Source organism: Anser cygnoides, chromosome 11, assembly GCF_040182565.1.
Source record: "Anser cygnoides isolate HZ-2024a breed goose chromosome 11, Taihu_goose_T2T_genome, whole genome shotgun sequence".
Classification (NCBI taxonomy): domain Eukaryota; kingdom Metazoa; phylum Chordata; class Aves; order Anseriformes; family Anatidae; genus Anser; species Anser cygnoides.
Genome location: NC_089883.1, coordinates 19098059 through 19119186, shown reverse-complemented (window position 1 = coordinate 19119186; position 21128 = coordinate 19098059). Strand labels below are relative to the sequence as shown.

Below are 21128 nucleotides of genomic sequence, written 5' to 3'. Positions count from 1 at the left end.
CAGAAGGGCAAGAAGCCACAGAGATAAGAAGTTCCTACATGCTTTGTGAAAAATTGGCAGCTGGATAAAGGAAAGAGCCGAATGCATGTCTCCACTGAAGAGCTGGTGGTTACCATTTTTAGGTTCTAAGGGCCACCCACTGGCTGGCCATGTTGTACACACATTGCCCCAGACTAGCCACAGCACGTGCTGCCACACACCGACACCTGGAAACTGAGAATCCTGCAATTTTACCACACCTTTCCCTTCATTTTGGATTTAAAGGCATTTTCTATTTAAAAGCAAATTAAATTTAAGCACATCTACTAGTAGAAATAAAACAGCTAATAGAATAAAATCTGGTTACGTTTACTTGTATTAGCAATTCAAGCTTCTTTTTTTTTCCTTTTGAAGTCTACCAAAACGCACAGTTCTATTTTTGCAGCAAGCTCTTTTCGTAGATCTTCCAAAGTCAGCTCTTCAGCTTCTACTAACAAATAGCAGGATCTCAGGCCCCATCCTGTGCACTACGTGCTATATCCAAACTGACAATTCAAAAAATTATCAAATAAAGATACGTAGTCGCCTCTTCTATATCATAGCTAAATAAACAATAACCCTACTTTAGGGAGTCAAACTTAGGGCTACATTTACCCAATCTAAAATTAATTATAAAAGGCTTGCTATCGAATTCAAAAGAAATACTGTCAGATTTGGACAGTACTGTCTTCAAATCTAGATGACACCGTCACTGGACAGTTATTCTCTTGTCTATCCTGACACCATTCTGAAGCAAAAAAGAACATGGAAAAATTAAGTATTGTCCAACAGTTCATGCCCCAGCAGCAAAGGCTCGTCAAGTTGAATTACTGTTAGAGGAGAAAGTCAGCAGAGCATGTGCTGTTTCTCATCCAGCACTTTAAGATCCTAACGCTTTCTTGCAAATGGATAATAGCAGCATGGCTAGAGCCTAACCAAACACCCACACTTGGAGTTACATTCAGTCATGCATAAAGCTTGGTCTGGAACCAAATGAAGAGGTGAGGGGAATTATGGTTAACATTAAAATTTGGAATTTTTAAAAAATATATCCTTATTTTTGCTATAATCCAGATTTTGAACATTAACTAGACTTTAAAATAGACTTGGAAAACGCCATCCATTGGCAGTAAACATAGCAGCAATTCATCTCTCGTGCAAACCTTACATAAAACAGTTTCACAGCACAAACAACTCCCACAACTGCTTGCTTTGAGTGTTGCTCTGAAGTTTTCAAAATGCAGCACGCTACGTGTTAGTCATGCGACTGTCAGCAAGGATTTAAAGCAAGAATGCATCTTTCCTCAGCACCTACTAATATGATTCATAACATGCACAACTGGCAGAGACACAAAAGAAAAAAAATGAAAATTTGTTTTTTTAATCATAAAATGATTCAACTTTCTTTTCCTCCTACTCAACATACATGTTTTACTAGTTCTTATTGCTGACTGCAGCCTTCAGTCTAGTACAAATATTCCCCTTTCCCAAAGATGTTATTGGACAAAATTGTTTTTCTTTCTTTTCAGTTCACATAGCAACCTTTTCATTATAGCCCTTTCACTGAGCAGGCAAGAGAACCAAATAAATATCCAACAGTTATGAAAATAATGAGATAGAGTGAAATCTGGTGGACTTGGAGAGCACATGCTGTTCACTTTCATGGTTGTAGATCAGCTAGCATGACAGCATAGTCGTTTTGAAGCATCTAATTAGAAATGGGAAGATACCCTTAAAACAGCAGTACTTCTGCAAGAGGACATTCATCGCCTGCTGATGACACATGCTGCCCTGCAAGTTAATATGCTTAACAGAAGTACTATAACAAGGGTATATTGACTGTTCTCAACTTATTTTGAATTCTGCTGTTTCTAACTCGAACCTGAAAGGTTATGCACCTGAAATCTCATCTACCCTTTCCATTAATAAGTTAGTTTAGTAAGTGTTGCCTCATCTTACCTCAAAGGAAAAAAAAAATAATCTTGAGTAATACTTGACTATTTTGCTTTTTATTCCAACAGGTCACCGCTTCAAATGACAGCTGTATGCACAGCATACATACATATGTGCCGGCTGCACAACTCCTTGTTTGTCACCAACACCAAACTTAACCTAGAATCAGCTTCTTGATTGGTACAGCAGTTATCCTTATCCATCCAGTATTTTATTTGGGCACAAAAAAAAATACCAGCTACATATACTCCTTACAGTCCTTTAATTCACATACCTGTTCTACATAAATAATTGTTGCAGAAGTATAGAGTGAGATTCAAAATACCACTTGCAAGTGCCCACAAATTTAACTTCTAATTTAAAAAGACTGTTCATGTATCTACCAACTCCTTTTTCCACTGCAAACCACAAATTTCTAGAAAAGCTGTACTCCTCCTCCTAAGCTCGTATCTTCATTGCTGCTTCCTGCCCCTTTCCTACCTCGCTAGCAGTCTTCACACTGTCTTCCTGAAGTGCCTTTATCTGCTATGGTTTAGACTCACCCCTTTCTCTTCAGTGAGAATATCAGCCACAGGGAAACAGAGAACCTATGGGAAATGGGTTCCCAAACTTGGGAAAATAGCATTGCATTAGTTTACCTTTTTATATTATCTTCAGAGTCATAAAAGCAATTATACTTTTTTTTTCCCTTTAGTAGTTCAAATACCGTAGAGCTTGTCAAGTCAGCTCCAAACTGATGCCCAGTACATGAAAAAGATTACAACATTTGGTACCACGTAAAACTCTCATAAATATATCACACTATTTTCAACTCCTTGAAGCCACAGCAACATCACAGAAGAAATTATGCTGGTTATATACTATATTTTAATCTATATGCCCTAATGTAATCTTCAAAGCTTATTATATCGGAAAATAAATCACAAAAGTTGAGACTACTTATTAAAATAAACAAAAGTAAATTGTTGTATCATTTATGAAAAGAAAACAATATAAGAATATTTCAATAAAGAAATTAAGGACTACGACTCCTTATTCATCGCGTCTTTACCTCCAAGGGAGATAAAAGGGTCTGATCACAGCTGATTTAATGTCAGCAGGCAGGACTAACTTGTACAACAAGGAAGCAGTTTTCAGACTAGAAAGACAAAAAATAAAAGTCAGGAAAAGAAGTCTCATAACCAGATGCTATTCCCAGAAGACAACTGGTTGAGAACATATTTGTATAAATAGAAGAAAAAAAAAGTTTTGCTCTAAAAACAAGCTGCTTTTTAAATAACTATTTCTTAAACCATGCTGTACTTAAACAACTTTTCAGACACACTTTTGAAGTCAGTTCTGTAAACATAATTGTATCTCCGGCATAGGTGGCATCTGCAAGACAGGCATGAAAACAAGTTCTTGAGCACTTCACATGCCCAGCCCAGAAAATGCTTAGCTATAAATATGTAAGTAGCCCTCTGAAATAAGAAATAAGAACAAACTTAAGTACCCGCAGGATCAGATCACATGTGCAGTGGAGTAAAATAATAAGTCTTTAATACAGAAGAGAGTATCTGATAATTAACTATTTAAATCAGAAGTTTAATACATTTTAAATGCACCTTGTTATAATTATTCCCTGAACCATTAAATAACAGGGAGAAAGGAGTTGTCATTCTTTATATTCCATATCTAGTGCCCACTTTGCCTGTTTCTAAATTAAATTCCTACCAGCCCTCTGGCCATGACAGACTGCTCTCAATAACAGTGCTGATGTGCAGGTCCAGGGTAATACTGAAAACTGACAGATCGATCAATGGCCATTGTGCCAGCACAGCAGACACCTAGCAGTAATAGAGCAACCGAGAATCCAAAGACGACATACAAGGAACATAGCTTGTAACATTTGTTCCTGTAAACACAAAGAACTACTTAAAAATTCTTTTATCTCACCAATCTTCTCTTTGAATGAAAAGGAAATGTGTAGTCAAGTGATAAAATAATGTTACCACGTTTAAAGATAGCGATGAAAACAAACTTACAGTCTGGTTTTAGATATCTGGTCCCAGATGAGAAATTTTATTAACTCTAAAAATGCAACAGTGTATGCTGTAGCACATGCTTCCCACCCAGAACTCCTTTCTGGAACAAATTAAACAGGTGTAAAGTTAGAACCCTGAACTAGAAACACAGGAATGTGCTGTTCTTTTTTCCATCTTTTCAAACATACTTTTGAGACAAACCCTTTAGCATCACAAATACTATTCCTACCATAATGTATTAACATTTGAAAGGCATATTCTATTCTACACTTTTTTTCTGACTGGAAAATAATTTTGGAACAGTCACAAAAGTACTACATGTCTATGAAAAGAAACAAGGACTGAGAAGACAATTCTACCTAGGAACGAGTTTCCAAGAAAAGGCATGCAGAATAGACCTTAGAAATTGATTAGTGGTGCTAACACATTTCACATATGGGAATCAATAGGCATTTTGTAGAGTTTCAATAACAGCAGTAAATACAGAGAAAGATCACCTTTCCAGTAATGCCTAGGAGGACTCCTAACTCCAAGCATGTGTTATTCTGATGAAAAACTTGTACGTGCTAACCAATACGTAAACTGTTCGAGCAGTCACACCATCAACAAGCTCAAAATGCACCTCATGCATCTCTAAGGAGAGCCAAGAAGTAAGGCTGGGTGTTTCTGACAGTTCTAGGCACATCCTTTACTCTTCGCCAGTATTACAAAAACTACAACTGATATTAAATAACGATGTAACTAGATGTAAATAATGATGTAACTAGAATTAGAAAAACTAAGAAGTCTTCCCGATGGATTTAGCATTCCTTAGATCTAAGATCATCGAATTGTTAGTCTGGCCCAAGCAAATCAGGCTGAGGAGACCCCCCCCCCCCCGAGCCCTTCTGGCAAGCAGACCGTCAGACGCAGCGCTGGGAAAGCAGCAACAGACGTGCTGTCTCTCGGACACGAGATCCAAGTTCAGACTAGACAGGGGAACCACGCTTACACTGCTCCCTCGGTAACTCACCATTCGCAAAAGCCCTATTTTTTTTTAACTCAGGCCGGCAGTCCCCCAGCCCGGTTCTCTGAGCAGAGCACGCCTTCTGCTGCGGGCAAGGCGCCGGTTCTGCCGCTGCTCCCCAGCCAGGCCCGAGGGACCTTCCCCCGCGCTGCAGCAGCGCCGGCCCAGCCCCAGCGCAGCCCAGCACCCGCAGGGGAAGCGCGGCCCGCCCGAGCTCCACTGGGCGCCGAAGCCCCTCCGAGGGCTGAGGGGAAGCCGCGCCAGCCCCGCGCTGTCCCCACAGGGCGCCCCCCCCTGCCCCAGCCCCTCGCCCGGAGGCCTCTCGCCCCTCGTCCCGCCGCCCCTCAGCGCGGCCGCTGTCCCGCCTACCTGCCCGGCCCCGCCACCCCGCGGCTCCGGCAGCGCCGCGTCCGTTTTTTGGGCTGCAAGTCGCCTTTTCCGTCAGGGCAACATCACTTCCCGTGCGGCCCGGGGCCGGAGCAGGGGCAGGGGCGGCTCCTCACGGACGCGGGGCCCGCCCCGGCCCGGCCCCGGCCCCGCCTCAGCCCGGAGGCTCAGCCCGGCCCCGCTCCGCGCAGCAGCGGGGCTCGGGGGCTGCCTGCGGCCCCTCGCTTTGCCCAGACTCACGGGGCGCTTGGCACGAACCAGGCCGGCTCCTCGGCTGCGCTCCCTGAGCCTTTACCCTTCTGAAAGCACATCACGGGCCGCTGAAGAAAATTCATCAGAGACACAAGGGGCTGCGGAAGCAAACCCGCTGCGGCCGGGTGTGCCGGCGGGGCGAGCAGCTCCTGCCCCCTGCCCTCACCAGAACTCCTTCCTGCCATGTGCTACGCGCTGCCCAGCGAGGCCTCTTCACGGTCTCGAGCTCGGCTGCATCGGCAGCCCTTTCCCTCCGCATCAGTTCGTGCAGACTCTCTGCTGAGACAGACTTGGTAAAAGCCATCTGTCATCCTTACGGACTGATGTCCAGCAAGCTACTGACACAGCCATGCCTCTCTAGGTGGGCTTTTCAAAATAAAATGGGACTGTAAAAAAAAAGAGTTGCTGGAGCCACCTCGGTAGTGTTTGTTGACATCAGTGACTTGTGGCCTTTCCTCAGGTTCAAAATGCACTTATCAGGCACTCCTCAGCTGCACTTCCTTGTCCACCTCCTACTGCTATACTCCCATGTTAGCTTCTGTGGAGTCTACCGACTTGTCTCTCAGTTATCACATCGTTCCTGACTTCAAATGAAAGCACAGCCAGGGAAATTTCTTCCCTCATGATTTCCAAACATGCTTCTGTGTCAGGACCAAAGTCCCCACATCTGTATGTTTGAGTTTCTTTTTAGATAAGTCTTGAAATAGCTACTGATCTAGCATCCTCGAGTCTCAGACTGATGTGCACCTATTGCAAGGCTAATGTTGTTCTACTGAGCTACGTGCTGAAGCACTTCCCCAAGTACTACCTGACTTCCAGGCAACCTTAACTCCCCCAGGACCGTCCCTATTAAATAGCCACTCTTGACCTAACAACCCCAGGAGATGTTTTTTTTTTTGTTTTTTTTTGTCTCTGAAGCACTTCTGGTCACGAGTGTTGTGTAAATATTCTCCCCGCTGACGACCAAGCCCAAGGGCAGAGCCTAGCCAACACCGGATCTGGAAGAGCTCCGCACCTGCTCCACTCAGATTGCTGGGCAACGCTGCACCCCACGAGGCTCCTTTCCACTCATTCTTCTCATTAAATGTGGGAGAGGACTGAAAAACGTGTATGCGCATGTGTGGTGTGCATGCGTGTATAGATATTTACGCACAAGAACATAAGCCAAAGCTGGGCGTGGATCTCTTATCAGCCAACAGCCCAGCTGTGCTCCCAACAAAACTCAAGTATTAGGGTCTGCAACCGTGACAAGCAGACAAAAATGGCGTTTATAGTTCGGAGAAAACCCACAAAAAGTACCAAGCGTAACTGTACAACGACGACTCTCTTTTTCCAGTTCCCTGATGGTGATTTACACTTAGACACACATACCTTAAAACATTCAGATTTTTATGGATATTTCAACACCCGCGCCTCTACAGGCTGGTACCGAGCGCAGCGGCGTGCAGTCACGCCTCCTGCCGGCGGATCGCTGCGGGGCCGGGCCGGGCCGGGCCAGGCCGGAGGAGGCCTCTCGGGGCTAGCAGGAGCAGGAGGGCAGCAGGAGGAGCCCCCTCACGGCTCGGGGGCAGGCGGGCGACGCAGGCTCGGATCCCGCTGGCGGCGGGGACGCCGTCTCCTCACCCGGCGCCGTCTCCTCGCTCCGCGCCGTCTCCTCAGCGCGCAGCCCGGGGCCGGGAGGCGGCGGCGCGGCCCTCGCGGCTCCCTCAGGGCCTCTTCCCCGGCGCGGCGTCCGTCGGCGGCGCGGGCGGGTGCTCGGGGGTCTGCTGAGCGCCGGGCGGCTGGAAGAGGGGCCGGTAGATGTAGAGCCCGCTGACCACGCCGAGCGCCACGGCCAGCGCCACCTGCGGCAGCCGCCCCCCCATGCCGGCGGGGACAGGGACGGGCACGGGGACGCACGGACGAGGGAACGGCCGGTGCCGCCGCCCCGCTCCTGAAGGACGGGAGGAGCCCCGCTGAGCAGCGCGGAAGAAGGAAGCGCAGCCGCAGAGGTCGCGCAAGCGCCGCGCCGCCGCCTCAGCCCCAGCCCCGGTGCCGCCCCGCCGATGGAGGCTGCTGGCGGGCTGCTGCTGCCGCGGGGCCGGCCGCGGCGGCCGGAGGCGGTGCGGCTTCGCAAGCGGCGGTCGGTGCTGTACGGGGCCGCCCGCGGAGCCGCCGCACAGCCCGGCGCCGGTAAGCGGGAGGGCGGGACGGGCAGGGCGGCCCCCGGCGGGGCCCGGGCCCTTCACTTGCGGGCGTTGCTTCCGCAGGCGCTGCCGGCGGGACCTCGGCCCTGACGGCGCTGGCGGTGGCCGTGCGGGTGCTGAACTGCGCCCTGGTGCGGACCAGCTTCGTGCCGGACGAGTACTGGCAGTCGCTGGAGGTGGCGCACCGCATGGCGTTCAGATATCCTTTGGCGGTGCGAGCCGGGCCCTCTCCCCGCCGCCCCCGCTCGGGAGGGAGAGCGGCCGGAGCGGGGCACGGCCGAGAGGAGCGCGGCTCGGGCGGGGGCTTGCGGCCTCGGCCCATCACGGTGCGTCCTTAACGTGCACAGCTATGGGCACCTCACCTGGGAGTGGGCGCAGCGCCTACGGGGCTATTCCTACCCGCTGCTCTTCGCGAGCATCTACAAAGCTTTGCAGCTCCTGGGTAAGGACGACGTTCAGCTGCTGGTAAGCATCACTTCGCCAAAAAACGCATCAGCTGCTGAAGTGTAACGTAAAAGCATCGTATTTAAATTCCATGCATTTTTGTTATTGACCGACAAAGATTTTTGGAAACTCTTTGTTGAGGCAGAAATACTAGCCAAGAATCATATGGTTATATTTTAGTCATGGGGAGTTATAAAGAACATTCAATAATTCACTTACTATTTTCATGTCTAAGAAGTCATTGACTAATACAATAGTGACCTTGAACTCTTTGAACTTGGAATATAACAGATATTGCTGCAAGTGAAGTTTTGTCTTTGCTTACGTAGATATGGGTTCCTAGACTGGTACAAGCAGTTTTGGCAGCTTTTGCTGATGTGAAGCTTTATTTATTAGTGAGACACCTTGAAAATGCAGAAACAGCGAAGTATGTGGTGAGTCTCAGACTTGAAAAAAAATTATGCATGTTAATTAACACCGCTGCAGTGTGAACAGTGGTAAAATGATGCTAAGTCAAGCCTCAGAATTATCACCGTTATTTAGAGCTACAGAACTTGTTTTAACACATCTCCCTGTGCATCCCCTTGTTCATAATTATTTTCAGTACTTCTGCCAGCTGTGTTCCTGGTTTACATGGTATTCCTGTACCAGAACTCTTACAAACACCATGGAAACTCTTCTTACCATTTTTGCCCTTTACTACTATCCAATAAAAGGTTCCAAGATGGGGAGCAGGTGAGAAACTTTCTACTAACAGTACTGATAATCTTTGGCTTGGGATAACAGATACCATTTAAAATGCTGACTTCTATCTAAGGATTTAAAGCAACCAAAAATACCTCACTCACACAGCAAGTAGTACCAGCAACTGCGGTATTTCCTCTAGATTTTTTTTTTTGAAGTAGTGATATAGCTGGTATACAATATGACTACTCTCCAGTTATTTACCTGAAGTATCACTTTACAAAAAACTTTAAACTAAGCTTTAGGGGACTGGAGTTTGTGGTAACTTGAAAAAAGATAACAATTGTTTGGGTGCAGCCATAGATGAATTTGTGGTCACAACTTTCTTTACCAGCTATCTATTTTAAAACAAGTATGCGCTCCTAATTAATGACTCTATTGCTAATAAGGCAGTTATGTAGCAGGCAACCTTTCAAGCAAAACAGAGTATCTGCACTCAGAGAATCGGTTATCTGGAGCATGTAGAACTTTGGGTCAGAGACATGACAATATTTATATTGAGGAAACATCACTGTCTGCAAAATAATTGATCAGATCTTATGATAAGTTTACTTTTTTTTTTTGTTCCCTCATTCTAGTTGCAAATATTTAACACTGATAGCACTTGCAATTGTTATCCGTCCCACCGCTGCTATCCCATGGATACCTTTGGTCTTCAGTCATTTTTTGCGAGAACAGAGGAAAGCAGACCTTATCCTGCACAACTGCATTCCAGTTGGGTAAGTTCCTTCTGAATTTAAATTGACTGTTTGCAGCTATATCTTAAGATTGATTTTACCACTACATATTGCAGCAGAGACAGAGGACTCAAAAAAAAAAAAAAAAGCTGTTAAAACACAGGGGGGAAAAAAAACCACAAAGTTTAAAGAAGAGTTATGCTTCTTTGAAATGAATGTGAATGAATGTGTATGCTGTGTAGAGTCACAGAGAGAGATTTCCTAAGGATAAAAACACTAACATCATTCCACCTTATCCTGCTATTATGCCAAGGATACTGGGTGATAGCAGATGGCCACTGTAAAATGGCCATGAGTATGGATAATCCTACAAGAGTTTAGGAGTAACTTCAGCAAGTTTTGACAGCAATTTGGAGAACAGTACAATCTGATACATAAGCAATAGCAATGCAATCAACTTTTGTTTTTTTCAGATTGGTCACATTGGGAATCTCTTTAATAATTGACCGTGTGTTTTTTGGTGAGGTAAGTAGCTTTAACTGCAACTTGTAAGACAAAGATTAATTCTAACCATTTTAACACAGATAGATGATGTGGACTTCTCTAAATCCTGTTATTTCTGTGGCTAGACTGTGTCTGCCCTATCTTCTGTAAGTGTATCTGAAGTCATAAATTCTTAAACACTGACTTCTTAGTTATTTTCAATGACAGACTATTACGTCAAATGAGCTCTCAGTAAATCAGTAGTTTTTAATGGTATACTGTAAACTTTATACACTTCTTTCTGTAACTGCCAAAACAGGCAGTCTGTGATAAGAGATAGAAGAAAAGATCTAAGTATGAATGAAAATGTCACTTGAGGCTAATGATGACTGTATAATTCAATTTAGATGTTGATTTTTCAATTTGGATTTTTAACTTTTTTTCCCCCCCCCCCCTCCCTTGAACATCCCAGTGGGTACTGGTTCAGTTGAACTTCTTGAAATTCAACGTGCTGCAGAATTTGGGAACATTGTATGGTTCTCATCCTTGGCACTGGTACTTGACCCAGGGACTACCGATTATCTTGGGTACCCATCTGCCTTTCTTTATTCATGGCTGTGTGCTGGCGCCAAAAAGGTATCGCATCTTTCTAATGGCAGTGATCTGGACAGTGTTAGTATACAGGTAATTTCTCTTAAGTACAATTACAATCTTTCACTAGTTGTGTTCTTTTCATCAAAGCTCATGTCCTCTCTACAACAAAGCATGGTATTCAGGTTAAACGATAGAAAATCTAAAACTATTCGAATACTTGAGAAAAGGCAGTCAATTACGCAACAGTCTCTAGAATTGAAGGTAATACTACCATTTATATCATTAGCATACACGTGTTTAGTTAGACCCTGAAATATTAAAATAATTTGGCATGAAATTCAGTGGGAAATGGAAAAAAAACTCTGAATCGCCTAAGAAACATTTAAAGAATAATAGAGCTGGTTAGAAAACTGTTCACTAGATGTCTGTTAACAAAAATACTCTATTATTTGCTTCTTTAATACATCCCCAATAAGGGTTTTTTTGACTTCTAAAACTTACTTCATTCACAAGTTTATACACACCTCTTAAGAACATTTATCACAGGGCTGGATACATCACTTGAAGAACTAGAAAAGAAGGTAAGCTGTTTCTAAAGCTTCAGTTAACTGTAGATTAAGCAAGAGACTTTCAGGCAGCAAAAGATACAGCAAGTTAATAAATACCAAGTAGTAAACAGTATCAAACTACAGTAGTAACATAATACAGTAAAACAGTAGCAAGGACACAAATACTGTCCTGTCTTTCAGTCCAGCCCCAAACTTCAGGTAGGTCTACTGGCTTTAGGCCTTTCTTGACTCCCTTAGTCTTGTAAGAACCTGTCTGGTTCCCATCACAAATCCTGCAGTAATCCCCCCACCACCAAAAAAAAAAAAAAAAAGAGTTGAATGGAGTGAAGTTGTATTAGCAGAGGTGAATGTTACTGTGGTAGATACAAATGCGTACTTACATCTCAGCTCACCATCCACCCTTTTTCTTGCCTTTTATTACAGAAAAGTAATGGGTAAAGTATTTAGCATTCATAGAATCAGACAACTTCATTGCTCTATCACAGTAGCCAGGCACTTTTATTAATGTGTGGTTTAAACTGACGAAATAATCTTAATTTGAATGTTCTTGTTACATTCTTAAAAAGAGATTACTCTAAATTGATAACATGCTTTTAAGTATGTCTAAGTGCTCTTATAGTCCTCCATGCTCTAAACTTATTTTGTTAACAGAACTGATGTTTTCAGCTTTCTCTCTATAGTACCATATCTCTTTTATTACAGTACATTGAGCCATAAAGAATTCAGGTTCATCTATCCAGTACTGCCATTTTGCATGTTTTTTTGCGGTAAGAATTTGGTTTTAAATGTCTTGCAACCTTTTGTATATGTAACTTTTACCCAAAGACAGACAGTTAATACTGAATGTAGGTACTTGACAAAGGATTCTTAGAAGTAGCCTGGAAAAAAGGATGAAGAACAGTAAGTAACTGAAATATACATGAAGTAACCTTAGCATGGATAAAAGTATTTTCTACAAGAAAAAAAATTGCCTCATTGACTCCTAACTTTAGTGCAGTGCCACCCTTACAGCAAATTTTTGTTTCCTTTGTAACATTTCTCCACTCACTTCTCTAAAGTATGCTCAGGCAATTGCCTTTGAGTATGAAAAAAACTCAGGTGTTCAGAAATTAAAATTATTTTCTAGACCTGAATCTGGAGTAGCATCATCAGCTAAGAGATGATGATAGTTTTTTTGTCTGCTCTTGACTAAACTCTAGGTGGAGTCTACTTCCCACAGCAGTCTGAGAACAGTTAACGTGATAGCTTTTTCCTTCAGGCATAGTACAGCAAGTTTGTTAAACCACAAACAACATCCCTAAACTAATGCAGTTAACTTTAAAATGAACTAAAGAAAGCTTGCATAAACTGCTGAATTGGCATCTGACAACTGTAGTTTTTCTATCACCGCAACTGCATCTTAAAGAGAACCTTGTCCACAGTTTCAACTGGAAAGTGTATTGTTTTTGATAACTAAGATTTTTCTAATGCTTTAAAGGAATACTTTAAAAGCTTGTTATCTTTTTCCTGTTCTTATTTTTTATTATTATTATTTAAACAAAACAAAGAGCCTAATAGGTATTTTGCAGAAACAAAGGTATTAGCTAGACTAGTGTAATATCTGTAATCATAATGTAAAACCTAATCTACTGGAAAGTTATATAGTAAAGATTCAAATTTCTAGAACTTACGAAGCTAGACAGCTTTAACATACAAGTTCAAAACAGATGAATGAAAATTGTAATGTTTTAACCTATTTTGCTAGTCTTAACAAAAGTAAATCTTAGTTCAGTAGTTTTGTTGCCAGCAAAGATCAAATAAATAATGTCTTTGGTTAGTTCGGTGTTCAGTTCAATAGCAGATTTAAGAAGAACCAGTTCTACTTTATATGCAGGAAAATGTCCAATGAGACCACTTTTTTTTTTTTGTTAATGTCTCAATTTTTATATCTATAATAAAATGGTCACTTTCTCAATTTATCAAGAGAAAAGTATGATCTGGATACTTTTGTAAAGAAAAAAATGACAAAATAGTTTTGATAACTTTTGATTAGTTTTGATTGGTAAGTTTTGATTGCAAAGAGGTCTTGAAATCGCTCAAAACATTATAAATAAAAGCAGAAAAAAGTTTATTAATTTTCAATTCCTTTCTAAGTACACCTAAAGATAAATTAAGGCTGTTTCACAAAATCAGTTAAAAATGCCTGTAACAGAATGTTTCCACACGTTTAAATCAGTCTAATTATAAGACTTTGTTTTATGATATCTGCATATATGTTAGAACATGGGCTGACTGAGGACTTCTTTAAATTACTGAGATACCTGCAATTTGTTAGAACATGGGCTGACTGAAGACTTCTTTAAGTTACTTGTGCTATGCTCCTGGCTTCTGAAACAGGCCTACTCTCACGTGTTTATTTTGATTCTGTAAAGGTGGTCACAGAGCTAGGCTGCATAAAATATTTTTATCTCATGATACTGAAAAGAATGAATCACATTATCTCCCATCAGGAGAAATGTGTCTTCTTTCTATTATTAGCTTCTTCACGAAGAGCAGTGGGAAGGCAGGTATGGGAGATGGGAGAATAAGCTTCTCCAAGGACGGTAGCTCAAGAACAACTAACAGTAAGGATCATAACAAATGTATAAAGGGAATGCTATAGCTTTCAGCATGTTGGAGATAAAGAACACTACAATCATACCAGAGCACGTGTTATCATTTATTCTGGCTCTACTTGGATGTGTGAATCACAACACATCAGTAAGTCGCTGTATACCACTCATCCAAAGTAATGAATGGACTATTATTTCCCCACAAAAAAAAAAAAAAAAAAACAAAAAAAAACCAAAAACCCTAAGCTCTGGAGAGATAAAACACTGGCTTCAAAGTTTTACTTCTGGACTCCAAAGGACAGATATGGATTTAACATTTACACTGTTAAATCCAACAGCAAGGGATTCAAAGACTAACCTTTGAATTTCCATTTTAACAGTAAAGACTGCAGCATATTAAAATACTTCAAAGTAAAGTACTGTTTTCAACTAATAGTTTTCAGAAGTACTGTGCGGAATTAAGTTTTTGCTTATCATAAACTTACTTAAATGTTTCTCTAGGATATTCTTTAAAACACCTGAAAGCATGGAAGAAGTCTGCAGCAAGCTTCCTGCTTGTATCAAACTTACTCCCAGCCCTGTATACAGGCTTGATTCACCAGAGAGGCACTCTTGATGTTATGAGTCACGTGCAGGAACTTTGTAACGACTCTAACCAGTCACAAGCTTTTGTCTTCATCATGATGCCATGCCACTCCACTCCATTTTACAGGTAATAAAGTAACTAACAGTTTATTATATTAAAATCCAGACACTTTAGCAGAAATTATGATTTTTTTTTCCTAAACCTTTCTGAGCTGGATAAATGTAGGCAGGAAGTTTGTTTTTCATACCACTAATAAAAAATGAATACAGAAAATAAGCTAACTGTGCTTACAACACAGAATAAGATTCAGCATTTAATTTTATTCAGTTTTTGTAAAATAGCTTTGTATGAGGATATGCAGCAGAGTTAAGACAGTATTTCATACAGCTTCATTGTGGTAGCTTTTGTAGCGAAACTAGACTCACTGTTATAGTCAAAACATTTTAATTTTACCTTTACTTCTGCTGCTAGAAGGTAAAGAAATATAATTAATAACATACAATGACAGAAGTCACTATTTCAAAAAGTTTGTAATATATCCTGGTAAATAAACAACACATTGAAGCAGATACAAACCATGAAGCTGATGTGGAAAACTATCTTTCATTTAAGAAACTGATGTTCTGCAGATGACGTTTGTATTGAGAAAAGTCTGCTTTCTGTGAACTGCTTTAAAGCACACAGCAGCTTGGAGCTGAATCTACTTTCTCTACTTCTGCTTTCATATTAAGTATAGAAGGGAAGAAAACATTGACTGTGGAGGGGGAAGAAACCTAATTATTCAATTTGTTTTGACTGAGGTATTCTAGTCATTTCACATCTTGGTCTTGGTCAGTTTATTCTGAAGTTTGTTTTATTTTTCTCCCTAGCCATGTTCACTGTCCTCTAAAAATGAGATTCCTTCAATGTCCCCCAGACCTAACTGGAAATGAAAGCTATATTGATGAAGCAGATGTGTTTTACTCTAATCCACTTGGCTGGCTTAATAAGGAGTTTTACAATGATACATTATTACCTAGTCACTTGATTTTCTTCAGTGTGCTAGAACAGGTATGGTAACTGCAAGATGAAACAAACTAGTTTTGATGTCAAGTTACAGGAGAAATTGAGAGAATTATGATTGAGATTTTTTTAAAGTATTGTCTGTAGTTTTTTAAAACACTTAAATGAAAATTGAACCCCCTAGTCCATAATACAGTATAGATGCCATCCCGCCGATACATACTTAACATTTTCACATGCCCTCCATATGAATTCTGCATGCCATAAAGTTTTCTGAAAGAATTTTCCTCCTGCCATGTTAAAATAAATGTCTGTTCCCAGAATCATACTCTTCTAAGTAAGAAACAGTGACAAGCAAAAATGCCTTTAGTCAGCGTACCTCTTCCCCTCAATTCTTTTATGAGGGCCATGTACTCAAACAGCGTCTGATGAAGATACACTACAAATAAGATCAAACAGAATAGCTCTCCCCCCTCTGTAGCAGTCTTTCTTAAATAAGGGACAAAAAACTTCCAGGGGATTATTGAATTGATGGTTTCCAGAAGATTTTGAAACACTGTTCTGAAGCTCTAAAATACAGTTTTTGAGTATGGAAACTAATGTATGTTCATTTACAGGAAATATCATCATTTCTAGCTTTAAAGGGCTATGAGAAAACAGCCACCATCTTCCACACTCACGTACCTCAAGGACGAGTTGGAAGCCATATCTACGTCTACAGAAAAGGACTGAAATGAGTCATACCTGAAGATAAGTTTCTAGACTAATGACCTAATGAGATCGGTTTTCCATAGCAATAATATGCTTAGAAGATCTTTTACTGCAGAAAGGAGAGAGTAGTGAGTCTGTAACTGAGTCAGTCAAAATGGAAGGTTTGATTAGGCAACTATTGACTGTTTTGAAACACAAAAACCTCTTCCTGAAGGCAACTTCAGTGGCACTATGTCAGGGTGGGGGTGTTGATCTCTTACAACACTAGAGAACATCAGGAAGACCAAAGCTACCATATGACTACTTTAAACAAGAAATCAGACAAGGCTGGACCAATTTATGGAACTGTATAGCTATGCTATTTTTTTATAAATAAACTCTTTTACCCACACTGTCTCTTTATTTTTCTTCCACAATATGCAGATATGCAAGATATTTCAAGTGCTTAAATCAGCAAGCTGATTAGAATGCAGCACAGCAAATTTTTCACAATTCAACAGGCTCTTGAACCACCCCCCCAAAGACAAGAAGCAAGTGTAAGATTACAACACACTAACAAGTACATTACCATAATGTAGACTTTTTTTTTGAAGGATGAGATGAAGTTAGTATATCAAACACTGGAGTTAATTATTGATACATTATGCATGACTCAAGCTTGAACTATACTAATGGAATGCAATTAAGCATATTTTTCATATACAAGTCATTGCATGCCTACTTTCTGTAACAATACCGCTGGCACCCAAACTCTCATCACTTCCATAGAACAGTTAAAGCAACAATACCAAATATGCATATTAGAAAGCCTGACTTGTGCTTTTTAACAATTTGTAAGAAACAAATTATTTAGAGAAAAACTTGCATCTTGCTGCTTTCTTGAAAAACAATTAGTTTCCAGAGAGGAGGTCATTTATTAAATCTAATCTCATTTTTTTCCATAAATTACTTAGTATTTTGGATCAAAGGGTAATTGCCCCAATTCTATTTCAAGGTTTGCCATGTGTCTTCCATTAGTGCGACCGTGTTTATGCCATTTACCTTCTCTTTTATTACGATGGTGGTACTTCTGAGCTTGTTTTTCATGTCTGGTATTTTCAGTTTGTGTAAAAGAAGGCCTTTTAGGTCGACTGCAAGGAGTAAACAAAAACTTATTACAACTCGTATGAAAGCACTTCTCTAAACGCATTTTGAAATACAATTACATTATCAAGAACAGCTTTTAGCATGCTGAGGTTAGCTGAAAAAATTAGTATTAAGTAGTCCTTTCTCTTGCAAGAAAAACGTGCAGGATTTTTTGTTGCTGTTTTTGTTTGTTTTTAAACCATCACTAAGATGGTATACTTAAAATAAATTCTTTCTAAAAATAAAACTGTTTTGCAGCTGGTTTCCTATATTTCTTTGTACAATAAAGCCAGGTGAATAGCTGTTTGAGTATCCCTACTGTGATGCTTGAGTGGAGATCTCAATCTGTTTTTCAGCTATTCTATTATATTCTGCTCTATAAAAGTAATCAAAACTTTATAAACCCCAATGCCTAAAAATAGGTACTTTAGAGGTTCTCCAGTGTACAAGTATAATAAATACAATTATATGGGGAGGAGCGGTGCTGACAAAAGACAGCTGCTCACCTATTGCCGTTTGTGATGCACAGAGTGCCATTGCACTGTATGCTATTATTCTATTACTAGAGTCTAGGCTTCTGCTAAACTGAGCTAAGGCTATTTTCATCCTCAGGATCATACAAAATTCTGTATGACACAATCAGTAAATGTATTTGAAGTTTTGCTTCTCTGCAAACTGAAGTGCTTAAAATAAACTGCTTAATTAAAAATTAATAATACATTAGTAAAAAGTACTTGAACTATAAATAAAAACAACTAAACTCATTTGAAAAGGCTACTTGGTAACTGACAGAATCATCCTGACAGTTCAGCCTTCACTAAGAGAAGGTCCAACCTCACATAGCATTTAGTAACTCCAAAATAGTATTCAGACCTCCTGCCGCAATAAACCCATGAAATAGTAGATAACACAAATCCAAAAGATAAACGCAACTGAAGAACTGCACCTCAATCTAACTATTCAATATGTGTTGTGCTGAATACCAACAGAGGGAAAAGTTCCATTATGTTTTCAAAGACAACGACTAATTTATAATGCACAAGAAGTTCACATATAGCATTTTTTTCTACCTGCTCAGAATAAACATTAGCACAAAAGACCACAAAAGCAATTTTGTAATAGAAATGAAATTAAAAGCCACAGAAAATATATACATTTAAGTATTCCAGAAAGAGCAAGTTCCACACTATATATTAAGGCTGCTCGCTTAATTTTCTTCACCAAAGTCTATGCACTAGAAACAGTCCATCATCTCTAGCTCCTTTGGGCCAGACAGACTACCACAACTACACTGCAGAAACCCTGAGAATACCATTAGATACAGGAAAGCAATGCAGGCAACAGTACTTGCCAAGGACATTTGTAAGCAAGTCTGAACAAATTTTAGTCTGGGTTAGGATCTCAACTGGAGTCTGCTATTTGAGCAGCCTTGATCTGGGGATAAAGACCAACTCGGTACTATACTAAGTCGTGAAACTCCTAAAAGCCAGCAGGGAAGATACCTGCCAGAACAGGACTTTAAGACTGCCCAAATACATCCAAAAACCTAATTCAGGGAAGGACAATAGGGAAGCCCTAGTTAACGCTTCTCATGAGATTGCCTGTCTGATGAAATGAAAAGCTATCATACACGTTCAATCTGAAGTAACCCTACCCGCAGCTACAGTTTTCTAAGACTCAGTGGAAATTTTGATTGTGCTATGTACAGGGGATCTGTAGTACCTCATATGTATTTTTTTTGAAGGGGGCTAGGAGGGTGGGAGAGGAGAAGGGCAGGGGAACGTTAGTGTGGGAGGTACACTCTAGTATTTCCACCACTGAGTCCTTTATATACATCTGTGACTAGAAAACAATCTATTAGAACACCACCACTAGTTGTTTTTACAAAGACTACTTCATTTCATTAACAGTTCAGGAAACATTGAAACAAACCTGGGTCCATATTGGGGTGAATTATCATATTGAAAGTAGTATCTGTAGACGTATTTGTCCAAATCATCAAAAACGTTTTCATTCTTACTTTGGTATTCCTTCATATCTTCCAGATAATCCTTGACATCATTAACGAAATCAGTGAACAGCATCTGGTCATGTATAAAAAGCCCATTATGAAAAAACTTATTGATGAAATTCTCTAGTTCTCTCCAGTGATGAAAGTTATGTACGACTTGTTGCAAATACTTTTTCATTAGCCGATTAAATTCATCTACCCTAATAGGATCTGATACTCTGTTAAAGAGACTAATGAATTCTTGATGAGCACATTCAAAAATACCGGAACAGCCTTTTAGGACAAACTGATGTCTTCTGTTACACAAAGGATCGTTGAGACATTTGTCTGAACCTGCATCTTTTTCAAATGTCGTAAACTGATGTTTTCTTCCATCTTTGAAATCTTTTGACATGTGAGGTCCCCTGTAATGCATGTTCCTCAGATTCTCGTAAGAGTTATGCTCTCGGTAAAAAGTTCGAGCTTTCTTGTTTGCCTCATACTTTTTATCATTTGACTTCTTCTCATCAAAGATGTTTTTTGTGGTATCTTTAAAGTGTCTGAATGTAGACTTTACAGAATCAGAGAATTTTTTCAGGTTTTCTTTCACTGCTTCTTTAGCCTGCTTAATCTTTTCTTTATGGTGTCTAACAAACTCTTTGGTGGAATTTTTCATAGCATCAAAAGTTTCTTTAACTGAGCCAAAAAATGATTCTTTTGATTTCTTTTTAGACTTACTTTGCCATTTAGCACCTTTCTTTTGTCCCTTTTCATTCATTTCTTGTTTTTCAGTTTGATCTTTTGCTTCAACATACAGCTTCTCCCATAAGTCAGAGCGCTGTTGCTCAAAATTTAGCTTTTTTTCTAGTTCTGCTAGTCTTCCTCGCAGACTTTCTATTTCTTGATTTTCTCTTAATGTATCATCATCGGCAACATTGTCAGGCGTTTGACGAGAACCTAGCTGTTCTAGTTCTTTTTTTAGAGCTTCTGTAACACGACGTTCTTTGTCCAATTCTCTCCTTAACATCTGTGCTTCAGCAAAGAGTGTTTCCTTTTGTCTAAGAAAGTTATGATTTCTTTGCTTTTCCTCTTCCAAATGTTCCCTTAGTTTCTGGTTTTCCATGACAATAGACTCAGTACTAGTACCTTTATCTTCCAAGTTTCTAATTTGTTGTCTTAGTTTTCTTAATTCTTCCTGAAGTGAGGCCAAAGCTTTTTCCTCCTTCTCTAGGGATTCTCTTAAGTGTTGATTTTCTGCAGCAAGACTTTTTTTGTGCAATTCAAAGGATTTCTTTTCCATCTCAGTAGAAGTCAAACATGTGGAGAGATCTCCCTTGAGCAACTAAGGCAAACAAGCAAAACGTAATATGATTAGAATTGTTACAATTTTAGCTAGCAAAATAAAAGACCAAGGTAAGCCCAGAAGAGTTTACTTATCATTTTGGATGAAGTGACACATGTTGCAGCAGGATACAAAAATAGAGCTCTGTGTGTGTATCTCTGAGATAAACACACAAACACTTTCTTGACAACACAGACCATGTGAGAGGCTCCCACTTCCAACCAGAGGTCATCACCCCTTGTGTTTTACTGATTTAAATAGCTGAAAGATAGTAAACTGGATACTTGAAGTGATACATCTTAAAAAGAAATGAAAAAGTGTGCATGCTGTTTATGTCTAGCAATCAGGGTTTACATACAAAAACAAATACATGAGCAGAAGTAAGGGTATTAGGGCAGGAGAAATTGATCTTGAATCAACTTCGTCACTGAAAGAATGTTTTCA

General features: G+C 40.4%; 3 protein-coding genes across 14 annotated transcripts in view; 1 reads left to right on the top strand and 2 right to left on the bottom strand.

The window, feature by feature from the left end:
• Positions 1-5528, bottom strand: part of RAB27A (RAB27A, member RAS oncogene family) — a 35390-nt gene extending 29862 nt beyond the window's left edge. For 2 of the 5 annotated variants that reach the window (XM_048059975.2, XM_048059974.2), the window contains exon 1: positions 5371-5528. The gene's annotated coding sequence lies outside the window, so the exon portion shown is untranslated. Of the gene's footprint in view, positions 1-5007; positions 5032-5370 lie in introns of those variants that run through there. The other 3 variants (XM_048059977.2, XM_013177539.3, XM_048059976.2) reach the window with 2 other exon arrangements.
• A 2150-nt stretch (positions 5529-7678) lies between these two features.
• On the top strand, positions 7679-16616 carry PIGB (phosphatidylinositol glycan anchor biosynthesis class B). The gene is made up of 12 exons (XM_048059972.2): positions 7679-7812; positions 7890-8025; positions 8174-8291; positions 8600-8704; positions 8875-9005; positions 9593-9733; positions 10165-10216; positions 10647-10858; positions 12040-12104; positions 14430-14640; positions 15384-15564; positions 16134-16616. The coding sequence occupies exons 1-12, from the start codon at positions 7686-7688 to the stop codon at positions 16251-16253; spliced, it is 1599 nt and encodes a 532-aa protein (XP_047915929.1). The 5' UTR covers positions 7679-7685; the 3' UTR covers positions 16254-16616.
• The window catches only part of CCPG1 (cell cycle progression 1), a 26913-nt gene continuing 16406 nt past the window's right edge, over positions 10622-21128 (bottom strand). For 7 of the 8 annotated variants that reach the window (XM_067003830.1, XM_067003834.1, XM_067003836.1 and 4 more), the window contains 2 exons: positions 19285-20684; positions 16608-17357 (listed from right to left, as the gene is read on the bottom strand). In XM_067003830.1, the coding sequence (XP_066859931.1) occupies positions 17177-17357; positions 19285-20684 (1581 nt within the window). In that variant the 3' untranslated portion in view covers positions 16608-17176. Of the gene's footprint in view, positions 12216-16607; positions 17358-19284; positions 20685-21128 lie in introns of those variants that run through there. The other variant, XM_067003835.1, reaches the window with a different exon arrangement.

Excerpts from the sequence above, each read along its gene's own strand:
- PIGB (XM_048059972.2), top strand. The coding sequence starts at position 7,686 with ATGGAGGCTGCTGGCGGGCTGCTGCTGCCGCGGGGCCGGCCGCGGCGG. Across the intron at positions 8,292-8,599 it reads AGGACGACGTTCAGCTGCTG|ATATGGGTTCCTAGACTGGT; the intron begins GTAAGCATCACT and ends TTGCTTACGTAG. Across the intron at positions 10,859-12,039 it reads TGGACAGTGTTAGTATACAG|TACATTGAGCCATAAAGAAT; the intron begins GTAATTTCTCTT and ends CTTTTATTACAG.